The 24,193-nt window shown below is 40.4% G+C and overlaps 2 protein-coding genes across 5 annotated transcripts in view; one reads left to right on the top strand and one right to left on the bottom strand.

Moving 5' to 3' along the window:
* The window catches only part of stat6 (signal transducer and activator of transcription 6, interleukin-4 induced), a 51,335-nt gene extending 33,125 nt beyond the window's left edge, over window positions 1-18,210 (top strand). The window contains exons 13-21 of one of the 2 annotated variants that reach the window (XM_061272706.1): window positions 3,572-3,775; window positions 9,623-9,717; window positions 9,802-9,935; window positions 14,113-14,268; window positions 14,347-14,407; window positions 14,520-14,600; window positions 15,141-15,221; window positions 16,082-16,204; window positions 16,378-18,210. In XM_061272706.1, the coding sequence (XP_061128690.1) occupies window positions 3,572-3,775; window positions 9,623-9,717; window positions 9,802-9,935; window positions 14,113-14,268; window positions 14,347-14,407; window positions 14,520-14,600; window positions 15,141-15,221; window positions 16,082-16,204; window positions 16,378-16,429 (987 nt within the window). In that variant the 3' untranslated portion in view covers window positions 16,430-18,210. The remainder of the gene's footprint in view (window positions 1-3,571; window positions 3,776-9,622; window positions 9,718-9,801; window positions 9,936-14,112; window positions 14,269-14,346; window positions 14,408-14,519; window positions 14,601-15,140; window positions 15,222-16,081; window positions 16,205-16,377) is intronic. The other variant, XM_061272707.1, reaches the window with a different exon arrangement.
* Window positions 17,188-24,193, bottom strand: part of LOC133150282 (lens fiber major intrinsic protein-like) — a 10,230-nt gene continuing 3,224 nt past the window's right edge. Inside the window, exon 4 of one of the 3 annotated variants that reach the window (XM_061272725.1) lies at window positions 17,188-22,743. In XM_061272725.1, coding sequence (XP_061128709.1) covers window positions 22,738-22,743 — 6 coding nt within the window. In that variant the 3' untranslated portion in view covers window positions 17,188-22,737. The other 2 variants (XM_061272722.1, XM_061272723.1) reach the window with 2 other exon arrangements.

Here is a 24,193-nt window from a genome sequence, read left to right as displayed (position 1 = left end):
CTGCTGTACTTTTCTCTCGAAAATGGCTCTTCTCCCACTAACGCCTTGTCTGTGACGCACATGCTCAGTACTGACTGGTAATCAGAGTCCGTAATATAAACAGAAGTATTTTTCGTATTTGAGTGACATAGCTAACCCGTGTTAGCAGTCTGACAGTCTGTGCACATTTCACCCAAAATACCTAAATAATAATAATAATAATAATTCATTAGATTTGTATAGTGCTTTTCAAGAACCCAAAGACGCTTACCGTTTTTTTCCGTGTATAGTGCGCCCCCATGTATAATACGCACCCTAAAAATGGCATGCTGATGCTGGAAAAAAGCCTGTACCCATGTATAATACGCACCCAATTTTTATGAATTTTTCTTTTATGAATTTTTTTTTTTAAGTCCCAATGATCGTCACACACGCAGGGAGGCAATGGGTCCCATTTTTATAGTCTTTGGTATAGTCTTTGGTATGGTCTTAACTAGGCTGGATGTATTTTTTTTTGTTGGCGTTGATTTCTCCGACTGCCCTTAAACGCACCACCGCGCTCCGTGCGCGCACGGGAAAGAGGCATGCGGATGTGAAAAAGGCGGCTCTGTATGGGAGAGACGTTGAAGAGGAATAAAAACACCCATGGAAACCAAAACTTGGTGATTTCAAGTTTCATTTCGAGGGACATTTGTCACGTCTCGTCCCGAGTTTTGCTATGTGTCTAGGTTGCCATAGTTTCTGTTCGCGTCGCCCCTCTCTTCCTGTGTCACCTCAATCGATGTAACGTGTTTTGTACTTAAGTCTTGTCTGCCCCTCGCTCACCGTCGGATCATTGCATGTGTTACTGTCATGATGTCTGTTTGCTTTCTGTTCCTGTCTTTGGTAATGTCACGCTGTCATTTTGTTCCACGACTTTGTCGGTCAGTCCTGTTGTTGGTTTTGTTTTCTAAAAAAAAAAGAAAGAAAAAAAAAAATTAAAAAAAAAAAAAAAAAGATTTTTGTACCCATGTATAATGCGCACCCCAGATTTTAGGACAATAAATTCGTTAAATTTTGCGCACTATACACGGAAAAAACGGTAAATGCAAACCTCCCTTTTATGGGTCGTTGTGGATAATGCCTAAAAAAAAAAAAGAAGAAGAAGCACGTTGTGAACAATGCCTGATATCATATCTGTCGTGTCAGTCGTGTCTCGAAGCTAGCTGTGGTTAACATACAAAGGCTGCCATGTGCATCTGATGGAACGCCACACACAATGTCCTGTTCTGGTACGCTAACATGTTGTATCATCATCCATAGATTACCGAGGCATTAATGGGACGTCAAACGCTTTGTGTGGCGGGCCAATATAAACTGGACCGCGGGCCAACTGCCAACCGAGTGTCACAGATGGGTTGTTAAAATTGCTCTTTATATTACATCTATCTGATATATCCAGTTTGACGTTAGCAGTGCACATAGTCTTTCCGGCGTCAACAGCCGTGCGTGTGTGTGTGTGTGTGTGTGTGTTTGCGTGTGTTTGCGTGCGTGCGTGTGTGTGTGCGCGTGTGCGTGTGTTTTTTTTTTTAAGTGACACAAGATGAAGATTCCGTTGGATTTAAAGATTTGAAGTGGTTTGATAAAATTGTTGTTTATATTGTTACCGTTTTTTTTTTCATGTATAATGCGCAAAATGTAACAAATTTATTGTCCTAAAATCTGGGGTGCGCATTATACATGGGTACGAGAAAAAAAAAAAAATATATTTTTTGTTTTTTAATCCGGATCAGATACGGAGGCCGCCATTACAGAGATGCGCTTTCTTCTCTGCTGTTCACTTCAAACACGCTCCATACGAACACAATGCTCTCGTATCAGACGCTTGCTCGATCACCTGCTCGTTTGCTGTCACAATGTACCCTACACAAATCCGAAACATTTCTTCGCTATCGAGTTTGCTAGCACATGCGCAGTGATACAGATACGCAGAATAACATCCGGTTGTTCCCAAAGATGATTTTCTTTCTGAAATAATTTTACATTTACCGACTTAGGTAGGAGTCAAAATTTGGGTGCGTATTATACATGGGTACAAGCTTTTTTCCAGCATCGACATGCCATTTTTAGGGTGCGTATTATACATGGGGGCGCATTATACATGGGAAAAAACGGTATTTCATACATAGTTTATATATTGTTATATGGGCCTGTAGAAAATCTTGAACTGCAACGCGCCGCTGACGTCAGACTTGTTTACATAAAGGAGGACGAACTCGATCAATGGCTTTAATGATTTGGAGTGACACAGATGGTTTGATAAAGGTGTTATTTATGTTATAGTTATGGTGTTAATGTGTTAATGTTACATCAGGCCCGTTCTCAGCTTCTCGTTTGTGTTTATGTCACGTTAGCATACTGTATCGTTAGCCTGTTGTTGCTGGTTCATGTCTATTTTTGGTGTTGGATTTTGTCGAATAAATTTCCCCCAAAATGCGACTTATACTCTGGTGCGACTTATATATGTTTTTTTCCCTCCATATTGTGCATTTTATGGCTGATGCGACCTGTATTCCGGAGCGACCTTTAGTCCAAAAAATACGGTACTACTGCCAGAGTGTGAATGTTTGAGCACATGAATTATGTATGCATTGTAAAGCATCTTTGAGTGTCGATAAAAGCACTATATAAATCTGATGCAATATTGTTGAATAAGGTTAACCACTAATGTCCTATCACCCATATGAAACACACTAACGTTTGTACACAAGTGATACACATGGCAGCTAGCCAAGCAGCGATTTGTAAGGGATTGGAGAGTACAGCCAAGTGCGTGACGATAAAGAGGTTTATTCCGGGTGGGGGGTAAGGTGGCCGAAGCTGGAGCCGGAGCTAGATCGGCGATCTGCTTCGACGAACAAGCGGTTCTTCTGTTTCCTCGAATTCTCCACTGACGTCAGATTGTCGTGGACCGGAGCGCGACACAACATCTCGGGACAGACGGACAATCGGGTCTGCGCTGGCGGCGTTTATATAACGCTGTCCATGTGACTGTGGCAGGTGGCGGCGATTCCGCTGATGGGGGGGGGGGGCGTGGTCCCGGTCGCAGGTGGCGCCAGTACGTTACACGATTGCAAAACGCTAACGCAGAAATCAAATGAAAAATCTTTACTCAGGGCACACTCTTGTCAAGCAAACAACATAACCAGAAGGTGTCAGATTCTCCCCTTGAACTCACAACTGTGATCTCAATATTCCACATTTTGTGTCAATTTATTTATTGATATGCCATAAACTTGTTTCTCATTGTGCCACTCTCTTCTGCCTAGCGGGGCTGAATTAAGTTTTCTGAATCTAAATAAAATATACCACACCAATCATAGATCAAACTCCTAACAGTACTTTGGTTGGTGAGTACCAAACTTGTCGGTGAAAACCAAACTTTTGCTCATGACTACTGGCTGAAATGAGGTCAAATGAAGTGCACTGATGACATCATATATGATGAACACCAAACATGTTTGAATGTTGTGGAAAAGTTACCTTTTATTAATTGCTCATCTCCACGGAAATGTAGATAGTTGCCATTCACAGATGCCTCTGTTGATGTCAGGACAGAGTGCCGTTTGTGGTGCCGGAGCGGGTACCCTGGAAGCTCATGTGCAGCACTCTCAACAGTAAATTCACCTCAGAGGTCCAGACGCAGCACAACCTCGACCACTATAACCAACACTTCCTGGCCCAGAAGATATTTGACAAACCAGAATTCACAGATGACTTCAGCAACATGATGGTTTCCTGGCCTCAGTTCAATAAGGTACGTCACACACATACACCTCATTATTTTTTACATAGAATTCTATACCAGAAGCTCCTGTCCCTAAATATACGAAATAAGATTTGATGACAAAGTCATTCTATGGATGTGTCATTCAAAACAAAGTAAATCTTGATATTATACACAATGTTTAGGTGAGCAATGCAAGTTGTGCCAGGAATTGGCCTGGAGGTCTCCATTTTAAACACAACCTAAAGTCAGTTTGTTTGAAACAAAACATGTAATAAAATAAAGATATAGTGCAACATATATAGTAGGGGTGTAAATCGCGGGTTTTGTCACGATACGATATAATATCGATATAAAGAACTACGATACGATATTTGCCGATATCTTAAAGCCTGCTGCGATTCATTCACGATATATCGCGATATAGTGCTCTACGATCGATATATATATTTTTTAATAAAAAATATAGAACAATATCCTGATTTATAACAATTCATACGCAAAATCAACAAGGTACTGCAAAATCTTTATTTAGGAAATTACAAGAGTATTGTAGTATACAAATTGCTTACTTTAACACTGAACTTTGATGTCGTGTTTTTTTCTTTAAATGTGCGGCGAGATTTGTGCTCCCTGAATATTTGATCACCGCATGGCAGGATTTACAAACTGCACGTGTCTTGTCCGTTGAGCCATCTTTTCTTTGGAATCCAAAGTGCTTCCAAACGAATGACTTGAAGCCTAAAGGGGAGCCAATTTCCTCGTCTTTTTGGACACTAGCCATAGCACCAGCCCAGGAGCCGCGTACTAGTTGTCGACTCCCCTTTCACGTGCAGCAACGCCGCGCACTGCTCCCTGCTCCCAGGAAGAGGAAGCAAGCAACAATGAACTGGATTTCAAAATAAAGTCGCGTCTAATGTCCGAGGTCAAACACGGCGATATAAATCGATGTTTACCTTTAGCATCGATGCCAATAAATCGTAGAGCATTATATCGATTAATCGATGTGTATCGATGTATCGTTACACCCCTAATATATAGTGTTGCTGTCGACAACACTTACTAAATCTGAAATGCCAATTTTTTTTATAAATAAAACAAAATTAAGTGTGGTTCACAAAATAAAAATAATGTAAAATGTTTCAGCTACTAAAATGAGATGACAAATATCAATAAATGTCATGGTCATATCTGAAGTTGATTTTCTTAAATTCCGATCACGTTAGTACAGTGCTTCTCAATTATTTCCTGTGACGCCCCCCCTAGGAAGAAGAAAACATTTTGCGCCCCCCCATGTTATTAATATTAAAGGAAAAACAAAAAATAAATAAAAAAGAAAGATCAACTTACAATAAAGAATAACTTTATTAATAACAGTGTTTTTTAGTCTGTAACAGAACAGATTCAAAGTGCTGCTGTAGAGCAAATACTCTTCCAGTGATACCGCCACCCCCACCTACTGCAGTGGATGTGTAATTAGTAGGGGTGTAAATCGCGGGTTTTGTCACGATACGATATAATATCGATATAAAGAACTACGATACGATATTTGCCGATATCTTAAAGCCTGCTGCGATTCATTCACGATATATCGCGATATAGTGCTCTACGATCGATATTTTTTTTTTTTTAGTAAAAAATATATAACAATATCCTGATTTATAACAATTCATACGCAAAATCAACAAGGCACTGCAAACTCTTTATTTAGGAAATTACAAGAGTATTGTAGTATACAAATTGCTTACTTTAACACTGAACTTTGATGTCGTGTTTTTTCTTTAAATGTGCGGCGAGATTTGTGCTCCCTGAATATTTGATCACCGCATGGCAGGATTTACAAACTGCACGTGTCTTGGTCGTTGAGCCATCTTTTCTTTGGAATCCAAAGTGCTTCCAAACGAATGACTTGAAGCCTAAAGGGGAGCAAATTTCCTCGTCTTTTTGGACACTAGCCATAGCACCAGCCCAGGAGCCGCGGACTAGTTGTCCCCTCCCCTTTCACGCGCGTGCTCTGCTCACAACACAACAACGCCGGAAAGAGGAAGCAAGCAACAATGAACTGGATTTCAAAATAAAGTCGCGTCTAATGTCCGAGGTCAAACACGGCGATATAAATCGATGTTTACCTTTAGCATCGATACCAATAAATCGTAGAGCATTATATCGATTAATCGATGTGTATCGATGTATCGTTACACCCCTAGTAATTAGCCTTTAATCTAATACAGCCAAAAGAAAAACATGTTCCCGCGCCCCCCTTGGTATCGCACTACGCCCCCCCCAGGGGGGCCCGCCCCACTATTTGAGAAGCACTGCGTTAGTACATGGACCAGAAAAAAAAGTATTCGCTCAGGGGAGAGGTATGGGGAAGGTTAGGGTTAGGAACTGTTTGGTATTCCTCAACGAGCAGGGGATGTAGGGAGTAGCTTACGACGGCTGTGTCACAGTGAAAGATAATAGTTCAATGGGGGGGGGGTGCTGCCATCACACACCAAAAACTAGCAAACTAGCTAAACACAAACTAGCGATGGGGTGGGTGGGGGCATTTTGATGCTATCTTATTTAAATGGATGTGTGTAGTTCCAACATTGTTGGTATACCAACTCAGTGTCTTAGTGGTAGAGACTGGAAGGTTGTGGGTTCAAAGACTATAAAAATGGGACCCATTGCTTTCCTGCTTGGCACTCAGCATCAAGTTGGAATTGGGGGTTAGATCACCAAATGATTCCTGAGTGCGGCACTGCTGCTGCTCACTGCAAAATCACACGGGGGTGGGTTAAATGCAGAGGACAAATTTCACCACACCCAGATGTGTGCGTGACAACGATCATTGGGACTTTTTTAACTTTAAAATATCTTGTAGAATATAATTCAAATAAGAACATCTTCCTTGTCTAAACAGAATTCCAAATAGATTTGGCTAAAATAAAATTGCATTACTGAAGAGTCAAAAAAATACTACCGTTTTTTTCCGTATATAGTGCGCAAAATTTAACTAATTTATTGTCCTAAAATCTGGGGTGCGCATTATACATGGGTACAAAAAATTTTTGATTTTTTTTTTTTCAAGTCCCAATGATCGTCACACACGCAGGGAGGCAATGGGTCCCATTTTTATAGTCTTTGGTATGGTCTTAACTAGGCTGGATGTAATTTTTTTTGTTGGCGTTGATTTCTCCGACTGCCCGTAAACGCACCACCGAGACGTTGAAGAGGAATAAAAACACCCTTGGAAACCAAAACTTGCCCCTCGTCGTGACTCGGAGCCGCAACAAATGTTTCGGATTTGTGTAGGGTACATTGTGACAGACAGCAAACGAGCAGGTGATGGAGCAAGCCTTGTCTGATACGAGAGCATTGCGCTCGTATGGAGCGTGTTTGAAGTGAACAGCAGAGACAAAAGGAACAAGGCAAAGTGTTGTGAAATAAAATATTACCTGTAATACGGATTTAGGTAGAGAACTGAACTCTCGCTCTTCATATAGCTGACGTGTCTTGCGCATCCGTTCTGCGCATCTGTAATGGCGGCCTCCGTATGATATCCGGTTTGCGTGTGTGCGCGTGTGTGCGAGAGAGAGTGAGAGAGAGAGTGCGAGAGAGAACGCTTAACCGTAGCGCGCCGCCGACCGCCCAACTGCATCACGCTGGTCGCATTATTGTGACAGAGCCGTCGCTGAAATTTAGAAGATATTTTTAAAGTCCTGATGTACTTTCTAAAATTTAAGTGGACCTCAGTGCGCACTGCGCAGGGAGCTTAATTTGGTGCGGTCGCGCAACCGCAGCGCGCCGGGCGCTCACTGTCGCATTACTTAAAGAGCGCCTTTGTGTTTTAGGATGAACAGCAGAGACCAAAGGAACAAGGCAAAGTGTTGTGAAATAAAATATTACCTGTAATACGCATTTTGTTATTTGCTGATTGAAACTGCTAATTAAACTGTGAATTGAAACTAATAGGAAGAAAACAACTCTCGCTCTTTATATAGCTGACGTGTCTTGCGCATCCGTTCTGTGCATTTGATTTCACAACACTTTGCCTTGTTCCTTTCTTCTCTGCTGTTCACTTCAAACACGCTCCATGCGACCGCAATGCTCTCGTATCAGACGCTTGCTCGATCACCTGCTCGTTTGCTGTCTGTCACAATGTACCCTACACAAATCCGAAACATTTGTTGCGGCTCCGAGTCACGACGAGGGGCATGTTTTGGTTTCCAAGGGTGTTTTTATTCCTCTTCAACGTCTCTCCCATACAGAGCCGCCTCTTTCCCGTGCGCGCACGGAGCGCGGTGGTGCGTTTACGGGCAGTCGGAGAAATCAACGCCAACAAAAAAAATTACATCCAGCCTAGTTAAGACCATACCAAAGACTATAAAAATGGGACCCATTGCCTCCCTGCGTGTGTGACGATCATTGGGACTTAAAAAAAAAAAAATATATATATATATATATATATATATATAAATTCATAAAAATTGGGTGCGTATTATACATGGGTACAGGCTTTTTTCCAGCATCAGCATGCCATTTTTAGGGTGCGTATTATACATGGGGGCGCACTATACACGGAAAAAAACGGTACTACTTTACTAATACTAAAACTTTTTTTGTAAAACTAGACTAAAATGCCATCAGTCTTCATCGGCTAAAACTCAACTAGCCTAAATTGCAGAGGTGGCAAATCCAGGTTCAGAAAGTAAAACTCCAGTTTGGCTTTAGCCACAGATGCTTAAACTCAACCAGCAGTTGAATGAGGTCATTTAACTGCTGATTGACTAGAAGTACCTGTGGTTAAAGCCCAAGTGTGGCAGCGTTTACTTTTAGGACCTGAATTTGCCACCTCTGCTAAGAAATCATCGTTTATTTCTGACTAAGACTAGACTAAAATGTCATCAGTTATGTTTGACTAAAACTGGACAACTCATGGACAATTCTGGTCAAAATAAAAATAAGAATAAAATGCTCATGCTTTTAGTCGACTAAAACTTGACTCGACTAAAACATGACTAAAATTAATAGTAACAAAGACGATACTAAAACAGGCCACCCAAAACAACACTAAACATAAATCAAACATAAATGTATTAAGACACACATTCAACTGATGATAACACAAACAAACCCCGCCTTAAACACATTTTATTAAGCCTGGTTTGTTAAAAAAGTATCAGTAGGAACGGCAACCAGGCTGTCAGGTGACAGGCTGTCAGCATCAAAATGTTTCCAAAATGAGTCCATTCATCCATTACGTAAACTGCTTTATCCTCATGAGGGTTGCGGGTGTGCTGGAGTCTATCCCAGCTGACGTCATCATTTACACGGGGTTGAGATATTTCTGGGGAGGGTTGTGAAATCAGTATTAAAAATTATGACAAATCAGGCCATTCGTTTCCCTCTGAAACACTGTTGGCGTACAGGATTTATTGAACCCATGTTTTTAATGTCTAATGTTCTAATGTCAGCTGTAAATCACATACCTCTTCTTCTAAAACTCTTCATATGCCTACACAGCCCTGCATTTGAGCTATGAATATACGTATATCAAATTCTAAAGACCCCAATACAAAGAAATGCAAAGTTGTAAGAAGATTTGTCAGGTGATATGGCGTGACTCCATTTTGTGACTGGTTACAAGTCAGCTCGTCAGAAGCTCCAGAATTCCATTGCGTTGAATAGACAATTTGTTGCAGTGCAATCCTGTGCGCACCAGTTTAGTACATCAGCTTTTATAGTATCTGTTTGTGTTTGTGCAATCAACATTGTGCTTGTTTTTGCATGTGCAAACTTTTTTGTACTATCCCTTCCGCTTCTTGACTTTGGGCTCACACACAATGATAGGTACCACAGATATTTTTCAGAGTGACTCTGACAATCTTGCAGGAAGTGCTCCCAGGTCGACAGTTTACGTTCTGGCAGTGGTTTGAGGGAGTGATGGACCTGACCAAAAAACATCTGAGGACATACTGGAGTGATGGGTGCAAAGACTCTACTTGTTTTTGCAGTAAATATTAGCAACGTGCTGTTAGTAATCAATAACAAACTCTACTTTTCTCTCCAAGGCTCATATTTGGTTTCATTGGCAAGCAGCATCTACACCTGATTCTCAAACAAAGGCCCAATGGAACTTTTTTGCTACGCTTCAGCGACTCTGAGATCGGAGGCATCACCATCGCTTACGTCGCTGCAGCGGAGAGTAAGTACAGGCTATGATGCTGTTTCAAAACCTTTGCAAAGACAATAATGTGTGTGTTTGATTGCTGCTGTTGGAGAGGTATTCCTTTATTACTATGATTCATTATTGTTGTGTGTAACTGCACTCCATCCTCCTTCGAGGCTTATCTAATATGTTGGCAGGACTTGGCCTACTCAAGATTCCGTTTTAAGCATAAGTCAGAATGCTCAAATCAGCTCTGGGTCAGTAGAGAAAGGCCAGAATCCACCTATAACGGTCATCTGATTGCAATAAAAAGTATATAAACCCTGCATTGACAACTAATCGATGATCAAACTATTTGCATTTCTGTAATCAATTAACTTTTTAGATAACTTTTTTTTACTTAAAATAATCTAAATCGTCAGAATTCCAGCTTCTCAGCAGAAAATATTCTGTTGATTTGATTATACTGTGTGGAGTCTGCATGTTCTTCTTCGGGTTCCTCCCACATTCCAAAAACATGCTTGATAGGCCGATTGCCCACTCCAAATTGTCCGTAGGTGTGATTGTGAGTGATTGTCTATGTGTGCCGTGCGATGGACTGGCGACTAGTTCAGGGTATCCCCCTCCTACTTCCTTAACTCAGCTGGGATAGGCTCCAACATGCCCACGACTCTTGTAAGGATAACTGGTTCAGAAAATGGATGGATGATTATAGTGCACATTGTACAAGTGGACCATTGATTATAATCAAATAGAATGGTGGTTTCATCTCATCATTCTTTATACAGGGTCCGGCAAAATGATCTGACACATTCGTAGGTTTAATAAAATGCGAATAAATTTTAATAATCTTTTCTTTTTTTTTTTTTCGAAAAGTACATATAATGCCATTTTGTTTTGTTTCGTTTAGTTTGATTTCATTTTTGTTTTGTTTTCGAATAATGTTATTTTGCTCTTACTATGCCACATTTTCTGGAGTTCTGGCGGTGTGAGGTTGGCCAGTTGATTTTCGTTTCAATGCTGATTCACTGGCTCTGAAGTTAGTAACCCATTGTGTCGCCATAAAGGCAGTATGTATCGTAATTTTCGGACTATAAGTCGCGTTTATTTTTTTCATAGTTTGGGTGAGGAGGGGCGGGCGACTTATACTCAGGAGCGACTTATATATGTTTTTTTTCACAAATTATTACTTGATCATTAACACATCACTTACTTACAAGTGTAGTTGACCACTTCACATGTTATTTTTAGTATAGTTGATCACTTCACATGCTTTGATATCTTTATCTTGAACATATTCAAAACATGAAAAATAGAGAGAAAAAATCAAATAAAGTAATTAACACTTTAAAGCGCCATATCCTCTGGACATGTCCTCTGTCACCAGGATGACATAAAGGACGAGAAATTTGATCGATGGATTTAATGATTTGGAGTGACACAAATGGTTTGATAATATTGTCATGTTAGCATACCGTATCGTTTAGCCTGTTGTTGCTCGTTCATGTCTGTTCTTGGTGTTGGATTTCGTCGAATAAATTGCCCCCCAAAATGCGTTTTATACTCCGGAGTGACTTATCTATGTTTTTTTTCACATTTTTGGGCATTTTATGGCTGGTGCGACTTATACTCCGGAGCGACTTGTAGTCCGAAATTTACGGTAGATGCTTTTCTTTTGATATTCTTTCCTATCATAAAGGCAATATGTAAATGCTTTTATTTTGATATCATTTCCTGTAACTTACCTACCGCTTCCTGCTTTGTTGTCTGTTACATCCTGCCTGTTTTCTATCTGTTCAAAAAGAGTTACAAACTCATTTCTGACCGTCAGGGATACTAGAAGCAAAGTCGTGAGTAAAGTTTATTCTTAAATTGAATAATTGTTAGATTAAGTTCGGTTTAATGTTGAAGGAGAAGGTAATTAATAGTTTAAAAAGATCGTTTTTATTTACCGTATTTTCCGCCCTATTAGGCGCACCGGGGTATGAGGCGCACCTTCAATGAACGGCCCATTTTAAAACTTTGTCCATATATAAGGCGCACCGGCCTATAAGGCGCATAAAATAGAAGCTTTACTGCAACAAACTGAGGTTGACTAGGGTTGCGGTATGCACCCACTAGCCAATAACCAACGAGCACTGTAAACAATCGCGTTTCTCAAACAATCTCCTATAAAATGATTGGAACTGACTAAAGTTCAATCTAACGCATTGGTTCTACTTACCTATGTTTCCCTTCCATATCGATCCGTAGATTTACTCAAAACATGAACAGAGCAGCCTATTTTGACATGAAATAGTCTCGCGCGTATAGCAGCTATCGTTATAGCATTATCCATCCGCAAAAACCCATGACCCTCAGCTCACAATCTCCCATGAGCCTCAGCAAAGTGTAAACAATCGCGTCTCTCAAACGAGCTCCTATAAAATGATCAGAACTGACTAAAGTTCGATCTAACGCATTGGTACTACTTACCTATGTTTCCCTTCTATATCGATCCGTAGATTTACTCGAAACATGAACAGAGCGGCCTATTTTGACATGAAATAGCCTCGCGCGTATAGCAGCTATCGTTATAGCATTAGCCATCCGCAAAAACCCATGACCCTCAGCTCGCAATCTCCCATGAGCCTCAGCAAAGTGTAAACAATCGCGTCTCTCAAACGAGCTCCTATAAAATTATCAGAACTGACTAAAGTTCGATCTAACGCATTGGTACTACTTACCTATGTTTCCCTTCCATATCGATCCGTAGATTTACTCGAAACATGAACAGAGCAGCCTATTTTGACATGAAATAGCCTCGCGCGTATAGCAGCTATCGTTATAGCATTAGCCATCCGCAAAAAACCATGACCCTCAGCTCACAATCTCCCATGAGCCTCAGCAAAGTGTAAACAATCGCGTCAAACGGCATTATATGTACTTTTCGAAAATAAAAAAAGTATTTTGTTTCTTTAATTTATTTACATTTTATTAAACCTACAAATGTGTCAGATCATTTTGCCGGACCCTGTATATGTCAGCATTTATAGGTACATGGTTTGAAAGCTCACAATGTTTAGATATTTTTAATTATTAACGTTAAACACGTTTCATTTTCTTCTGTATGCATTTGGAATTTCCTATTGTGTAAGCAGTCTACTACTATTTTATGTTTTTTATTTAGCAAACTAATTAAACTCAGAGAGCAGAAATGCCACAAGCTTAATATTTTTTACTTATCAATGTCACGACTCGTCCCCGGTTATTTTATTATGTGTATGTTGTCATGGTTTCTGTTAGTGTCTTTGTGTACCCGCCCCTCCCCTCCTGTGTCTGCCCATGATCAGTGTGATCACGCTCACCTGCCTCTCGTTATCTGTCTTGTCTTTAAGTCCTGTTTGCCCTTCACTCCCCTGTCGGATCGTTCTTGTTTCTTGTCTCCTGTCTTTGTCAGTTCTGTTTCTGTTAGCCAGTCTGTCGGTCGATCACGTTGTTGTTTTGTTAGGTCGTTATGTTAGTTTGTCCGTCTGTTCCCCTTCATCCTCCACTCCAACTCCCCTTTTCCTTCAATAAAGCCTGGTCGCCCTGGCTCCATCCCATCCGTGACAATGGAAGCAATGAAAGATAAATGCAAATCCATCCATCACCTGTACTGCTTGTCCCCGCGGGCGTGCTACACCCTATCCCAGCTGTCATTGGGCAGTAGGCCGGGGACACTCTGAACTGGTTGCCTGCCAATCGCAGGGCACAGAAAGAGGAATCGTCATTTCCACTCGCTCTCACACCTATGGGCAATTTGGAGTGCTCAATCGGGCGACCGTGCATGTTTTTGGGAAGTGGGAGAAAACCTGAGTGCTCAGAGAAAACCCATGCAGGGAAGGGGAGAACATGCAAACTCCAAACAGGGAGGACCGGAAGTGAAATATAACCCGCACCCTCCGAACCTTGAGGCGGTCGTGCTAACCAGTGCGACACCGTTCCGCCTATATGCAATATGTGGAATATTATTGTTATTGTTCTATAGGTTGACAGGTCTGATGTTGTTTCCACGATGTAGAATTGTTTCATTGGTTTAAGAGTATTTTTTTTGCTATGATATGAATGAAGATTAGATCACATGTTATTACCAATTTACGCATAAATACAGGTCATTTGAAAGGGTCCAGATTTTTTTTAATGGCAACTCAAAGTTATTATTGTTGAGATCATTTCATTTTGCTTCCCATAGTGGGTGAACACAAACAGATCATCAAGAACATCAAGCCCTTCACCAAGAAAGATCTGGACATCCGGAGCCTTGGCGACCGAATCAGAGACATCAATGAAATCACATTCCTCTACCCGGACTTTCCAAAACATGATGTTTTTAAAAAGTTCTATTCAGGTAATCTATTTTTTTTAATCTTGCAAACACTGACAAACCATTAGAGTGTCTTTATTTTAATTTGACTTTGTCTTTTAGGGCCCCAAACTTCCACCAACGATGGCTACATCCCTACAACACTCCAGACTAAAGTGGGAATGTAAGCAAGTGCTTAGCCTAAATGCTCACGCCACTATTGGTTGATGTGATTTTAAGATATTATCTTTGTGTTTGTTTGTCTCTTGCTTTCTTTTTTTTCTTTTTTTTTGTAGGGAGACTGTTTCTGTTACAGCTAATCCAACCAGTGTGGCACATCACACTGAAAGCCTCCACAATGCTACCAGTTATCAAGTGTAGGTCAAGTTTAATCCAGACAGTATGTATTACACATGCGCCCCCGAAAAAGCTGAGTCCTGGTATCAAAATTAACATGCACTACCCACAAAAAAGGAATGAATATTTGTGGTGACATTTCAGAATAAATCAAAAAGACACACTAAAACATTGCAAGTAAAATATTTCAGTATAAGTCGATCTGCAACAAGGAGCTGAATTGTTGATTAGATTTTAAGTCTTAATGATGTCAAAATATGAACGACATGACTGCTTAAATACCCCTTCTAACGGAATCAAGAAATGTGTGGTTGATTTTTTTTTTATAAAACATCTGTTGAGAATTAGTCCACTGAGCAAACTCCTTGTTAGAGAACAGTAATTGGGGTAAAAGGAAGTGCAACAAGGAAGTTGGCCATGTGCATTCAAAAGTTTTAACAGGTCAAATTAAGTTCACCTGTAAATGGTAAAGTGCATTTGATGTGCACTCTGCAATTCCACGATAACATTGTCTTTGCCTAACTTTGGGGTAATGACGTCATGCTTTATGTGTTGTACAGGGATGCTGGCTCAGTTGCACCATGCGTCCCTAATTTGACGCATCATGTTGAAAGCCCCCACAATTCTGTTGGATACCCTCCGTAAGTCCTGGTCACTTGTTGGCATTTAGTTGGTGTGTGTACGTGCATGCGTGTGTATGTGTACATATAGTATATATACAGTAATCCTTCGCTACATCGCGGTTCATTTAGCGCAGCTTCAGTACATCCAGGATTTACCCCCCCCCCCCCCATAAAAATCATTAAATCAAACTAAAAATTCTAAATTGAGGAATTATGGCACAGAAATTGCCCACACGCCAGTAGAAGGCATGGAGTGCCGACACAATTGCAGTACGTACACTTGTACCTTGTTATAAAAAAAAGTTATTTATAATAAGAATAGTTATAATACCGTAATTCTCGGACTAAAAATCGCGTTTTTTTTCATGGTTTGGGTGGGGGGGGCGACGTATACTCAGGAGCGACTTATATACATATGTTTTTTTTTCACTTTTTTGGGCATTTTATGGCTGGTGCAACTTATACTCGGGTGCGACTTATAGTCCGAAAATTACGGTAAATTAAAAATGAGAGGTTGACACTACTTCGCGGATTTTCACCTATCACGGGTGGTCTTGAAACCAATTATCCACGATAAAAGAGGGATTACTGTGTGGATGTAAATGTGTGTGCGTGTATGTGTGTGCGTGTGTATGTGTGTGCGTGTGTGTGTGTATATAAATAGGTGTATATATAAACACACACCCAGTAACAAATCGTCATATTGGGATTTGATGACGTTATCTGAGGTGACGTATTTCGAACTTCAAAACCAGTTTCAACTTTTCCAGATTTTCCATGAACATTGTGGTGGAACTGCAAACCGTCCCAACTTTTGGGGCATTGGTACTTGAATATTCATACTTCTCTAAGTGTGATGTTTTCCTTCTTTTTTCCAGGCCTCCATTCCAGCAGTTTGCACCTCAAGAGGCCATCCCACGAGAGCAAAATGGAGAGCAAATGGAAACCTCAGATTCACCCGCAGTAGTCTTTAATTCAAACTCTGATGACTTCAATGATGTGTAGGTTTGATCCTTTAAGATGCTGCTGCTGCTGCTGCTGCTGCTGCTGCTGCTGCTGCTGCTGCTGCTGCTGCTGCTGCTGCTGCTGATGATGATGATGATGATGATGATGATGATGATGATGATGATGATGATGATGATGATGATGTGACACGCATCTGTCTGTTTACCAGGCCCCCAGGAGACATGGACCTCATCTTGGACGGTTTTCTGAGCTTTTCCTGAAGAGCTACTCCAAGGACTTCCGACTGCCTCGTCTTCCCTTTGAGTGACATTCAGAATGTGATAAGAACAAAACAAGTACTGAGGCTGCATCCTTCTTCAGAGCATTTCCTTGGTGGTTTGTTGATTTTGACAACTTCACGTCTTCACTTTCGCGACACAAGTATTACTGTACACAAATTTTCTCCCTTAAAGAAATATGGTAATAAAATGTAGTTTAAGATGTTTAAGGCAAAACAATAGTAACTTCAGCATTTACATTTGGATGTATTATTAGTCCATCTTCTGTGGTGACTGCGTATATTAGTCTTTTTAAATGATTAATGATCAATATTGCTTTTGTGAATTTATTAAGTAAGTCAACTTTGACTCGCACACAATGCCAAATATTAACGCACGTTAACTTTAGCTCAGACACTGTTTGGAATGCAGACTGGCCGATCACATTAAACGTAATGTTTTGGATATATTTTTAGTATGTGGTTCTCCGTATAGTCGTGTGAAACCCTCAAATATCAACAAGCACTTATTTTTCTGTTCCAATGTAAGCAATGTCCTCGTGTCAGCGCCTGTGTACGTTAGCTGACATCTTTGAACGCATTCGTAAATACACTCGGAGCGAGCACTGGCTCACGCCAAACATTGGGAAACTTGTTGTTCTGCGTTGTGCAAATTTGCTGTTTGGTTATTGCCAGTGCACCAAAAACCGAGTACAGTCTAGTGACTAGACCAGGGGTCGGCAACCTTTTTTACTCAAAGAGCCATTTGGGACCGCCCCCCAATGAAAATAAAGCACCCGGAGCCACGACCCATTTTGACATCATTACATACCGTGATTTTCCATGTAAAATACGCCCCCGTGCATAATACGCACCCTAAAAATGGCATGTCGATGCTGGAAAAAAGCCTGTACCCATGTATAATACGCACCCAAATTTTGACTCTTACTTAAGTCCGTAAACGTAAGATTATTTCAGAAGAAAGATCATATTTGGGAACAACCGGATGTTATTCTGCCGGTCAGTATCACTGCGCATGCGCGAGCAAACTCGATAGCGAAGAAATGTTTCGGATTTGTGTAGGGTACATTGTGACAGCAAACGAGCAGGTGATCGAGCAAGCGTCTGATACGAGAGCATTGTGTTCGTATGGAGCGTGTTTGAAGTGAACAGCAGAGACGAAAGGAACAAGGCAAAGTGTTGTGAAATCAAATATTACCTGTAATACGCATTAAGGTAGAGAACTGAACTCTCGCTCTTTATATAGCTGACGTGTCTTGCGCATCCATTCTGCGCATACTGTCATGGCGGGCTCCGTATGATATCCGCTCTGCGATGGAGATTAAAAAACTAACAATATTTGACAATAACACACCATCAAGGATTGCACCATCGCATCAAACGATGTGTCGTCAATTATGAATTTTACTGCCTAAGTGTGTTGGGCAGGATGGCTGAATGCGATGCGCGATTGACAACAAACAAGACGAAAGGTGTGATTTCAAGTTTTATTTCGAGGGAGATTTTCTTCAAAAATTGTTGTACCCATGCATAATGCGCACCCCAGATTTTAGGACAATAAATTAGTTACATTTTGCGCATTATGCGTGGAAAATCACGGTATATTATGCATGTATATATTATGCTATGTACAAAAAACTTTTGCATTTATGAAAATGAAATCAACAAACTGCTTTAGAGAACACAGAATTTTATTTCTGCATGTAACAAAAAGCATTTCATACTTGGTTGATGCTTAATTTCAAATAAAATACCCGGTGTCTATTTGAGTCCTCGTATTTAAGAAATAAAAATCCAAACTTACCCAACCCACTGAACAAAAAATGCAAACAGCCTGCAGTCCCCTGTCCTCTTATTTATGAGATAAAAATCCAAATTTATCCAAATATTATCCACCAGCACTGAACGAACAATGCAAACCGAAAAAATGCGCAGTCTGCTTCTGTCCCATCGCGTGTACTGGAGTGTGCAGCCAGTTGTCCTCCTGAATTAAAAAATAGGACTACTTCACTTAATATATAGTTATCACGCTGGTACTGTGCTGGAGAAACGCCAGCTGCCAGACGTGAGGAACGCCAGGAATTCGAATGTCGCACATCGGCGGATGTGACGCGTATTTCGGGCGGTAGAAATATTGAAAATGTTTAATTTTAATGTTACAAGTTTACCATAATCTTCAAATTCAGAATTATATTTTAAAATGAACAAACAAAAATAAAATTACCTTTTTTATAAAATACTCATTATTTTCCAAAGTCACAGGGAGCCACAACAGAAGGATGAAAGAGCCACATGTGGCTCCGGAGCCATGGGTTGCTGACCTATGGACCAGACCAGGGGTGGGCAAACTACGGCCCGCGGGCCACATCCGGCCCACGCGACCGTTTAATCCGGCCCGCCAACCATGAACAAATTTTATTATTAAACTTTTTTTTTTGGTCATTTTGCCTGCAATGACTGCGTTTCCCCAGTAGATGGGGAAGCGCTCGCCTGCGCATTTACTACCGGAAGCCGTGTCAGAAAGCTCGGTGCACACTCACAAGTGCGTGTACGTACATGGCGCACTCGCGCTCTATTTGGATCAGTCCCGAATTTAGAGCGTGGGCTGTGACGACAGCATTCTTGTAATTCGCGGGCTGAGCTTTCAGATGCAGTTTTGCGCTAAAGCCACCCACAAACCTTCCCCTGGAATCCTTCCATTAAAATGAGTCGCCCAAGGAAAAGCAAGGTGGACACAGTGCCGAGCGTTTGAAAGAGAGTGGCCAATTTGGCTCGACGTACGCGACGTGACGTTCAGCCACATGAACGTCAACATCAACCCGTCCGTCACAGATCGAGGTAAACGGACCAACACCTCGGATCTCGCCTAAGAATTGCCACAACAAATTTTACTCCAGACTATGACGCACTAGCGAAAAAGAGAGACCAACAACACTTCCCACTGAAAATGAAGGGGAGGCATTTTGAATATGATTTGTACACATAGCAGGGATTGAAACTAGCGACCATTCTCATTTTCAAACAATGCAGGATGCTCAAAGACATTGATGCACCACCTGTTTGCGACTAATCTTAACCTGTAAAGTTCTCAAGGCTTACTTTAAGGAAGTGTTTCCCGTTTCCTCACTTCTGTTACCAGGTGTTTGCGAGTTAAAACTCTGCTCTGATTTTCAGATACCCCTCAACGTGTTGCCGTTTTGATTACTTTATTTGGGTGTATGCTTTCACCGATTCTTCAAGATGATATATTTGGTCAGAATGTTTGCCGTTTGATGTGATCTCATAAGATAAACATCTGTCATTAATCTGACCTGCAGGCACTGAAGTGATGGAGACTGTTATTCATAATAACAGTGTCGTATTTTATGAGAATCACTGATAGCAGTTTTTTAGTGAATTATTATTAAAAAAAATTAATGCTGTTAATAAATGCATTTGTTTTCAAAAAACTTGTTTGGAATATCCATGCTTTACTACCTACTAAAGGCCAAAATATTTTATGCAATGACCTTTACAGGTCGCTTATATTACTTCCCACAAACACTACGTCCATCTGCTCCTGGTTTGGCCCTCCGGGCCAAATTTAGAACCCGGTTCGGCCCGCGAGTCAAAACGTTTGCCCACCCCTGGACTAGACGCTCCGAATAGGGAAATGTGCCAATTTCTGGCTGCGCTCGAAAATTAATGGAAGCAAGTTTGTTATCAGGCATTTGCAAACGCTTGCTGATGTGCTAATCATTTGAATCGGTTGTACACCTAAATCTCGATTTTAAGCGAACTTTGGGGTCCAGAATTTGGGAATCACGTTAACCCCTAAAGCGCGTTGTATAGAAAGTTTTCTTTTTTTCTTTTTAGAAAGGCATGTTTTTAGGAACTGAAGGGGTCCTTTTTTACGTTAATTTACATCAGGTACGTTGGTGAACAGCCAAAAAGGTCCGTTTGTTGTCCGTCTCCACACACATCAAAGTCTGTTGACATTTTATGAGACGCAATACGCAAATGACAATATCAGGCGGATTGACTAAATCATTTTGATATTATGTGAATTGTTTGGAAGAGAGAATAAAGCAGCCCCTTATTCTACTGTGTCCGGCCACGCTCTTTTGAATTGCGAGTGAGTGTGTGGATGAGGTGCTTCCGGGAACTTCCCCCTTTCCGAATCAAAAACAATCCTAGCTATCCCTAACACTGTAATAAAGCAGTCATAAAGATCAAATAGCACGATTTCTTCTAATTAAATCCTTTTAAATTGGTCGCAGAAATTCATAAAATCACTAGCCCTAAGGTTTACGCGCTGGTCTCTTAGCTTCGTATGGTCGTTATATCATCCGTTTAGGTTACCACTTGGAAATTTATTTATGACCAAAAAAAAAAAAATGGGGTCCATGACCAAACCGTGTTAGACAGAATTAAAAATCGAAGCGAGTAAAATCGAGATTTAGGTGTATTAGAGTAGGTATACACCTGGGGGAAAAAAAGGCTCAACAGGGGACCGGAAGACCGGACTTTAAACAAACATGATGCCAGTATATCTTGGGCAATGAGCAACATGGCACCATGTTGTCTAATTTAGCAGCAAATTGTACCATAAAAATAGATATTCAAACAAATACATATAAATAAGATGCACTGACTAAATAAATTAAGAAATCTGAACTTTGATTTATAAGCACACACAAGTAGTCCCAAATGTAAGGGTGTGTAGTTTTTCATTCATTTAAAAAAAAAAAACTTTTTTAATTTCAATAATATTCCCCAAAAAATATATTCTGAGACATTCACATGCATTTTTTTTTTTATAATCGTCCGTCAGTAGTCTCTAATTATATGACATTGATAATGGCACTGATGCCAAGTTGAAAATTGTACTTTAAATGAACATTCATGACAAATAAACAGCTATAAGCAAAACATTGTGCCTCTTATTTGGAGAACTGCTAATGATTTACTGAAGTACAGTTCATGTTCAGGTAGAGCACATGAATGGAAATACAAGCTCAAAAAAAACCAGACAGCCTTGATTGAGCAGAAAAACAGATGGGAACAGCTCTCAGTAAAAGAAATGAAAAACACTGAGAAAAAAACCTGAAAATATTTCTGGCATTATAAGGCTATCAATTTGTTGTGCTCTTTTCAACTGTCAATAAACAAAGAATGGCAGACAAGACTTTTAGGATAAATTTGGCAAAGTGAAATCCGTGCTCGCCAATTGGGCAGACTTGCCTGTACTGTGATAATAAATGAGACCCATGTGGCTGTGTCAACTGCTGCTTTGCATTGCTTCCATCAGCCAAAGAGAACACAATTACATCACAGGTGTATATGATTATTACGGTATTATTACTATCAACAATCCTCAAACCTTATTAGAAAAAAAAAAAAAAAAGAGAGAAGGCAACTTTACACTGTACATTATATAAAAAAAGTTAAAGCCTGTTATTGCATCACTGAAATCTGCTCCACCAGCCACGCAGGAAAGGAAACAGCAGAACCTGGTTCAATGTCTGGTCAATGAGCTGATAACAATAATGTGATTAGCCTTTGTTTGTTTTCTTTTGTCCAGACAAATTATGTAGGTCTTACCTTAAAACCTTTTTCAGACCGTTTCGGCGGCAACTTTTTTTAAAATTACTTTCAACAGAAAAAAAACTGCATTAATAGAGGTTTTTCAAAAGGCTCCAATTATGACAAAGATGCTGACTTTGCATTTTATGTACCTGTCCAATAATAGTTTTTGAGTGTGATAGCCAACAAAAACAAATTTTGCTTTTGGCTAGAAAGAGAAACATTTGGAGAGCTATGCTTTTCATTGGGCATCCACAATGTCAGCATACTGTATGCACGTTATGTTCCAAAACGACAAAATGATAAGGCTTCAAATATTGCTCAAGGTAAATTTCTTAATTAATGTTGGGCAATAAAAAGCATGTATTTCCACATATTGAAATTTTTTAATAAAATAGTAGAAATTATGACATGCTTTTATATTGAATATGTATAAAAAGCACTCTACAAATAGTTTGATTAATTGACCTTGGGCAGTAATTATTTGTACATGTCATCAAAATAAGTTTGAATGATTTGAAATTACTAAGCATGTGCATTTGAACAAAAGGAAAGAAATGTAAAACAAGCCCATACACATAGACTGACAAAAATTATGCTGACACATTTTTAAAAAAATGAAATTCTGGTGAAGTATAATGGGTTCATAAAATTAAGGAAAACATAGCAAAGGGCAAAATTTGGCAGTTGAAAATCGAAGAGCGTGCTGAAGTCTCTACTGTAGCTTCATTCCTAACAGCAACAACAAAAAACAAGAAATTGGAAAAAGATGCCAGTCAAAAGCCTTCATCCTTGTCCTGTAAAGAGACCCAGTTCTGCTGTCATAAGGATTGAAATGGAAACTGGTGTTTGATGAGCATCATTCTCCTACAGCTTTATAGGGCCTGCGTCTTCAGCTCCACAGGCTCTCCTCTGGTTTCCTGCGGGCCCTCGGCCTCAGGGGGCCGAGTGCCCTTCAGCGTGGCGAGCCTCTCTGAGAGGCTGTGCTTTCGCGGGAAGAGCATAAAGTCATAGAGCAGAGCACCAATAGTGCCGCCGATCATAGGCCCCACCCAGTAAACCTGTCGGGAACATAAAAATGATGCCATGTTATGCTTTAAAGCATCGGCTATTTGGACCTTCACTGAGACTGTTTACATAATATTTAAGGGTGTAACGATACATCGATACACATCGATTAATCGATATGATGCTCTACGATTTATTGGCATCGATGCTAAAGGTAAACATCGATTTATATCGCCGTGTTTGACCTCGGACATTAGACGCGACTTTATTTTGAAATCCAGTTCATTGTTGCTTGCTTCCTCTTTCCGGGAGCAGGGAGCAGTGCGCGGCGTTGCTGCACGTGAAAGGGGAGTCGACAACTAGTACGCGGCTCCTGGGCTGGTGCTATGGCTAGTGTCCAAAAAGACGAGGAAATTTGCTCCCCTTTAGGCTTCAAGTCATTAGTTTGGAAGCACTTTGGATTCCAAAGAAAAGATGGCTCAACGGACAAGACACGTGCAGTTTGTAAATCCTGCCATGCGGTGATCAAATATTCAGGGAGCACAAATCTTGCCGCACATTTAAAGAAAAAACACGACATCAAAGTTCAGTGTTAAAGTAAGCAATTTGTATACTACAATACTCTTGTAATTTCCTAAATAAAGAGTTTGCAGTACCTTGTTGATTTTGCGTATGAATTGTTATAAATCAGGATATTGTTCTATATTTTTTATTAAAAAAAAAAAATCGATCATAGAGCACTATATCGCAATATATCGTGAATGAATCGCAGCAGGCTTTAAGATATCGGCAAATATCGTATCGTAGTTCTTTATATCGATATTATATCGTATCGTGACAAAACCCGCGATTTACACCCCTAATAATATTGCATAGACTTGCTCTGATGGTAAAATAAATTGGGGCAAGCTTTGAGGTAGGGTCTAGTGCAGCGGTCCCCAACCTTTCCAGCGCCACAAACCGGATTATTGTCAAACAATATTTTCATGGATCGGCTTTTAAGGTGGCGGCACACTGCCTCACAGTTTGAAGGGTGTGGGTTCGATTCCACCGCTGGCCCTCCCTGTGTGGAGTTTGCATGTTCTCCCTGTGCCTGTGTGGGTTTTCTCCGGGAACGCCAATTTCCTCCCACATCCCCCAAAAAAACATGCTTGGGAGGCAGATTGAGCACTCC

This window comes from Syngnathus typhle, linkage group LG2, assembly GCF_033458585.1.
Source record: "Syngnathus typhle isolate RoL2023-S1 ecotype Sweden linkage group LG2, RoL_Styp_1.0, whole genome shotgun sequence".
In the NCBI taxonomy this organism is placed as follows: Eukaryota; Metazoa; Chordata; class Actinopteri; order Syngnathiformes; family Syngnathidae; genus Syngnathus; species Syngnathus typhle.
This window is presented reverse-complemented; position numbering and strand designations above follow the sequence as displayed.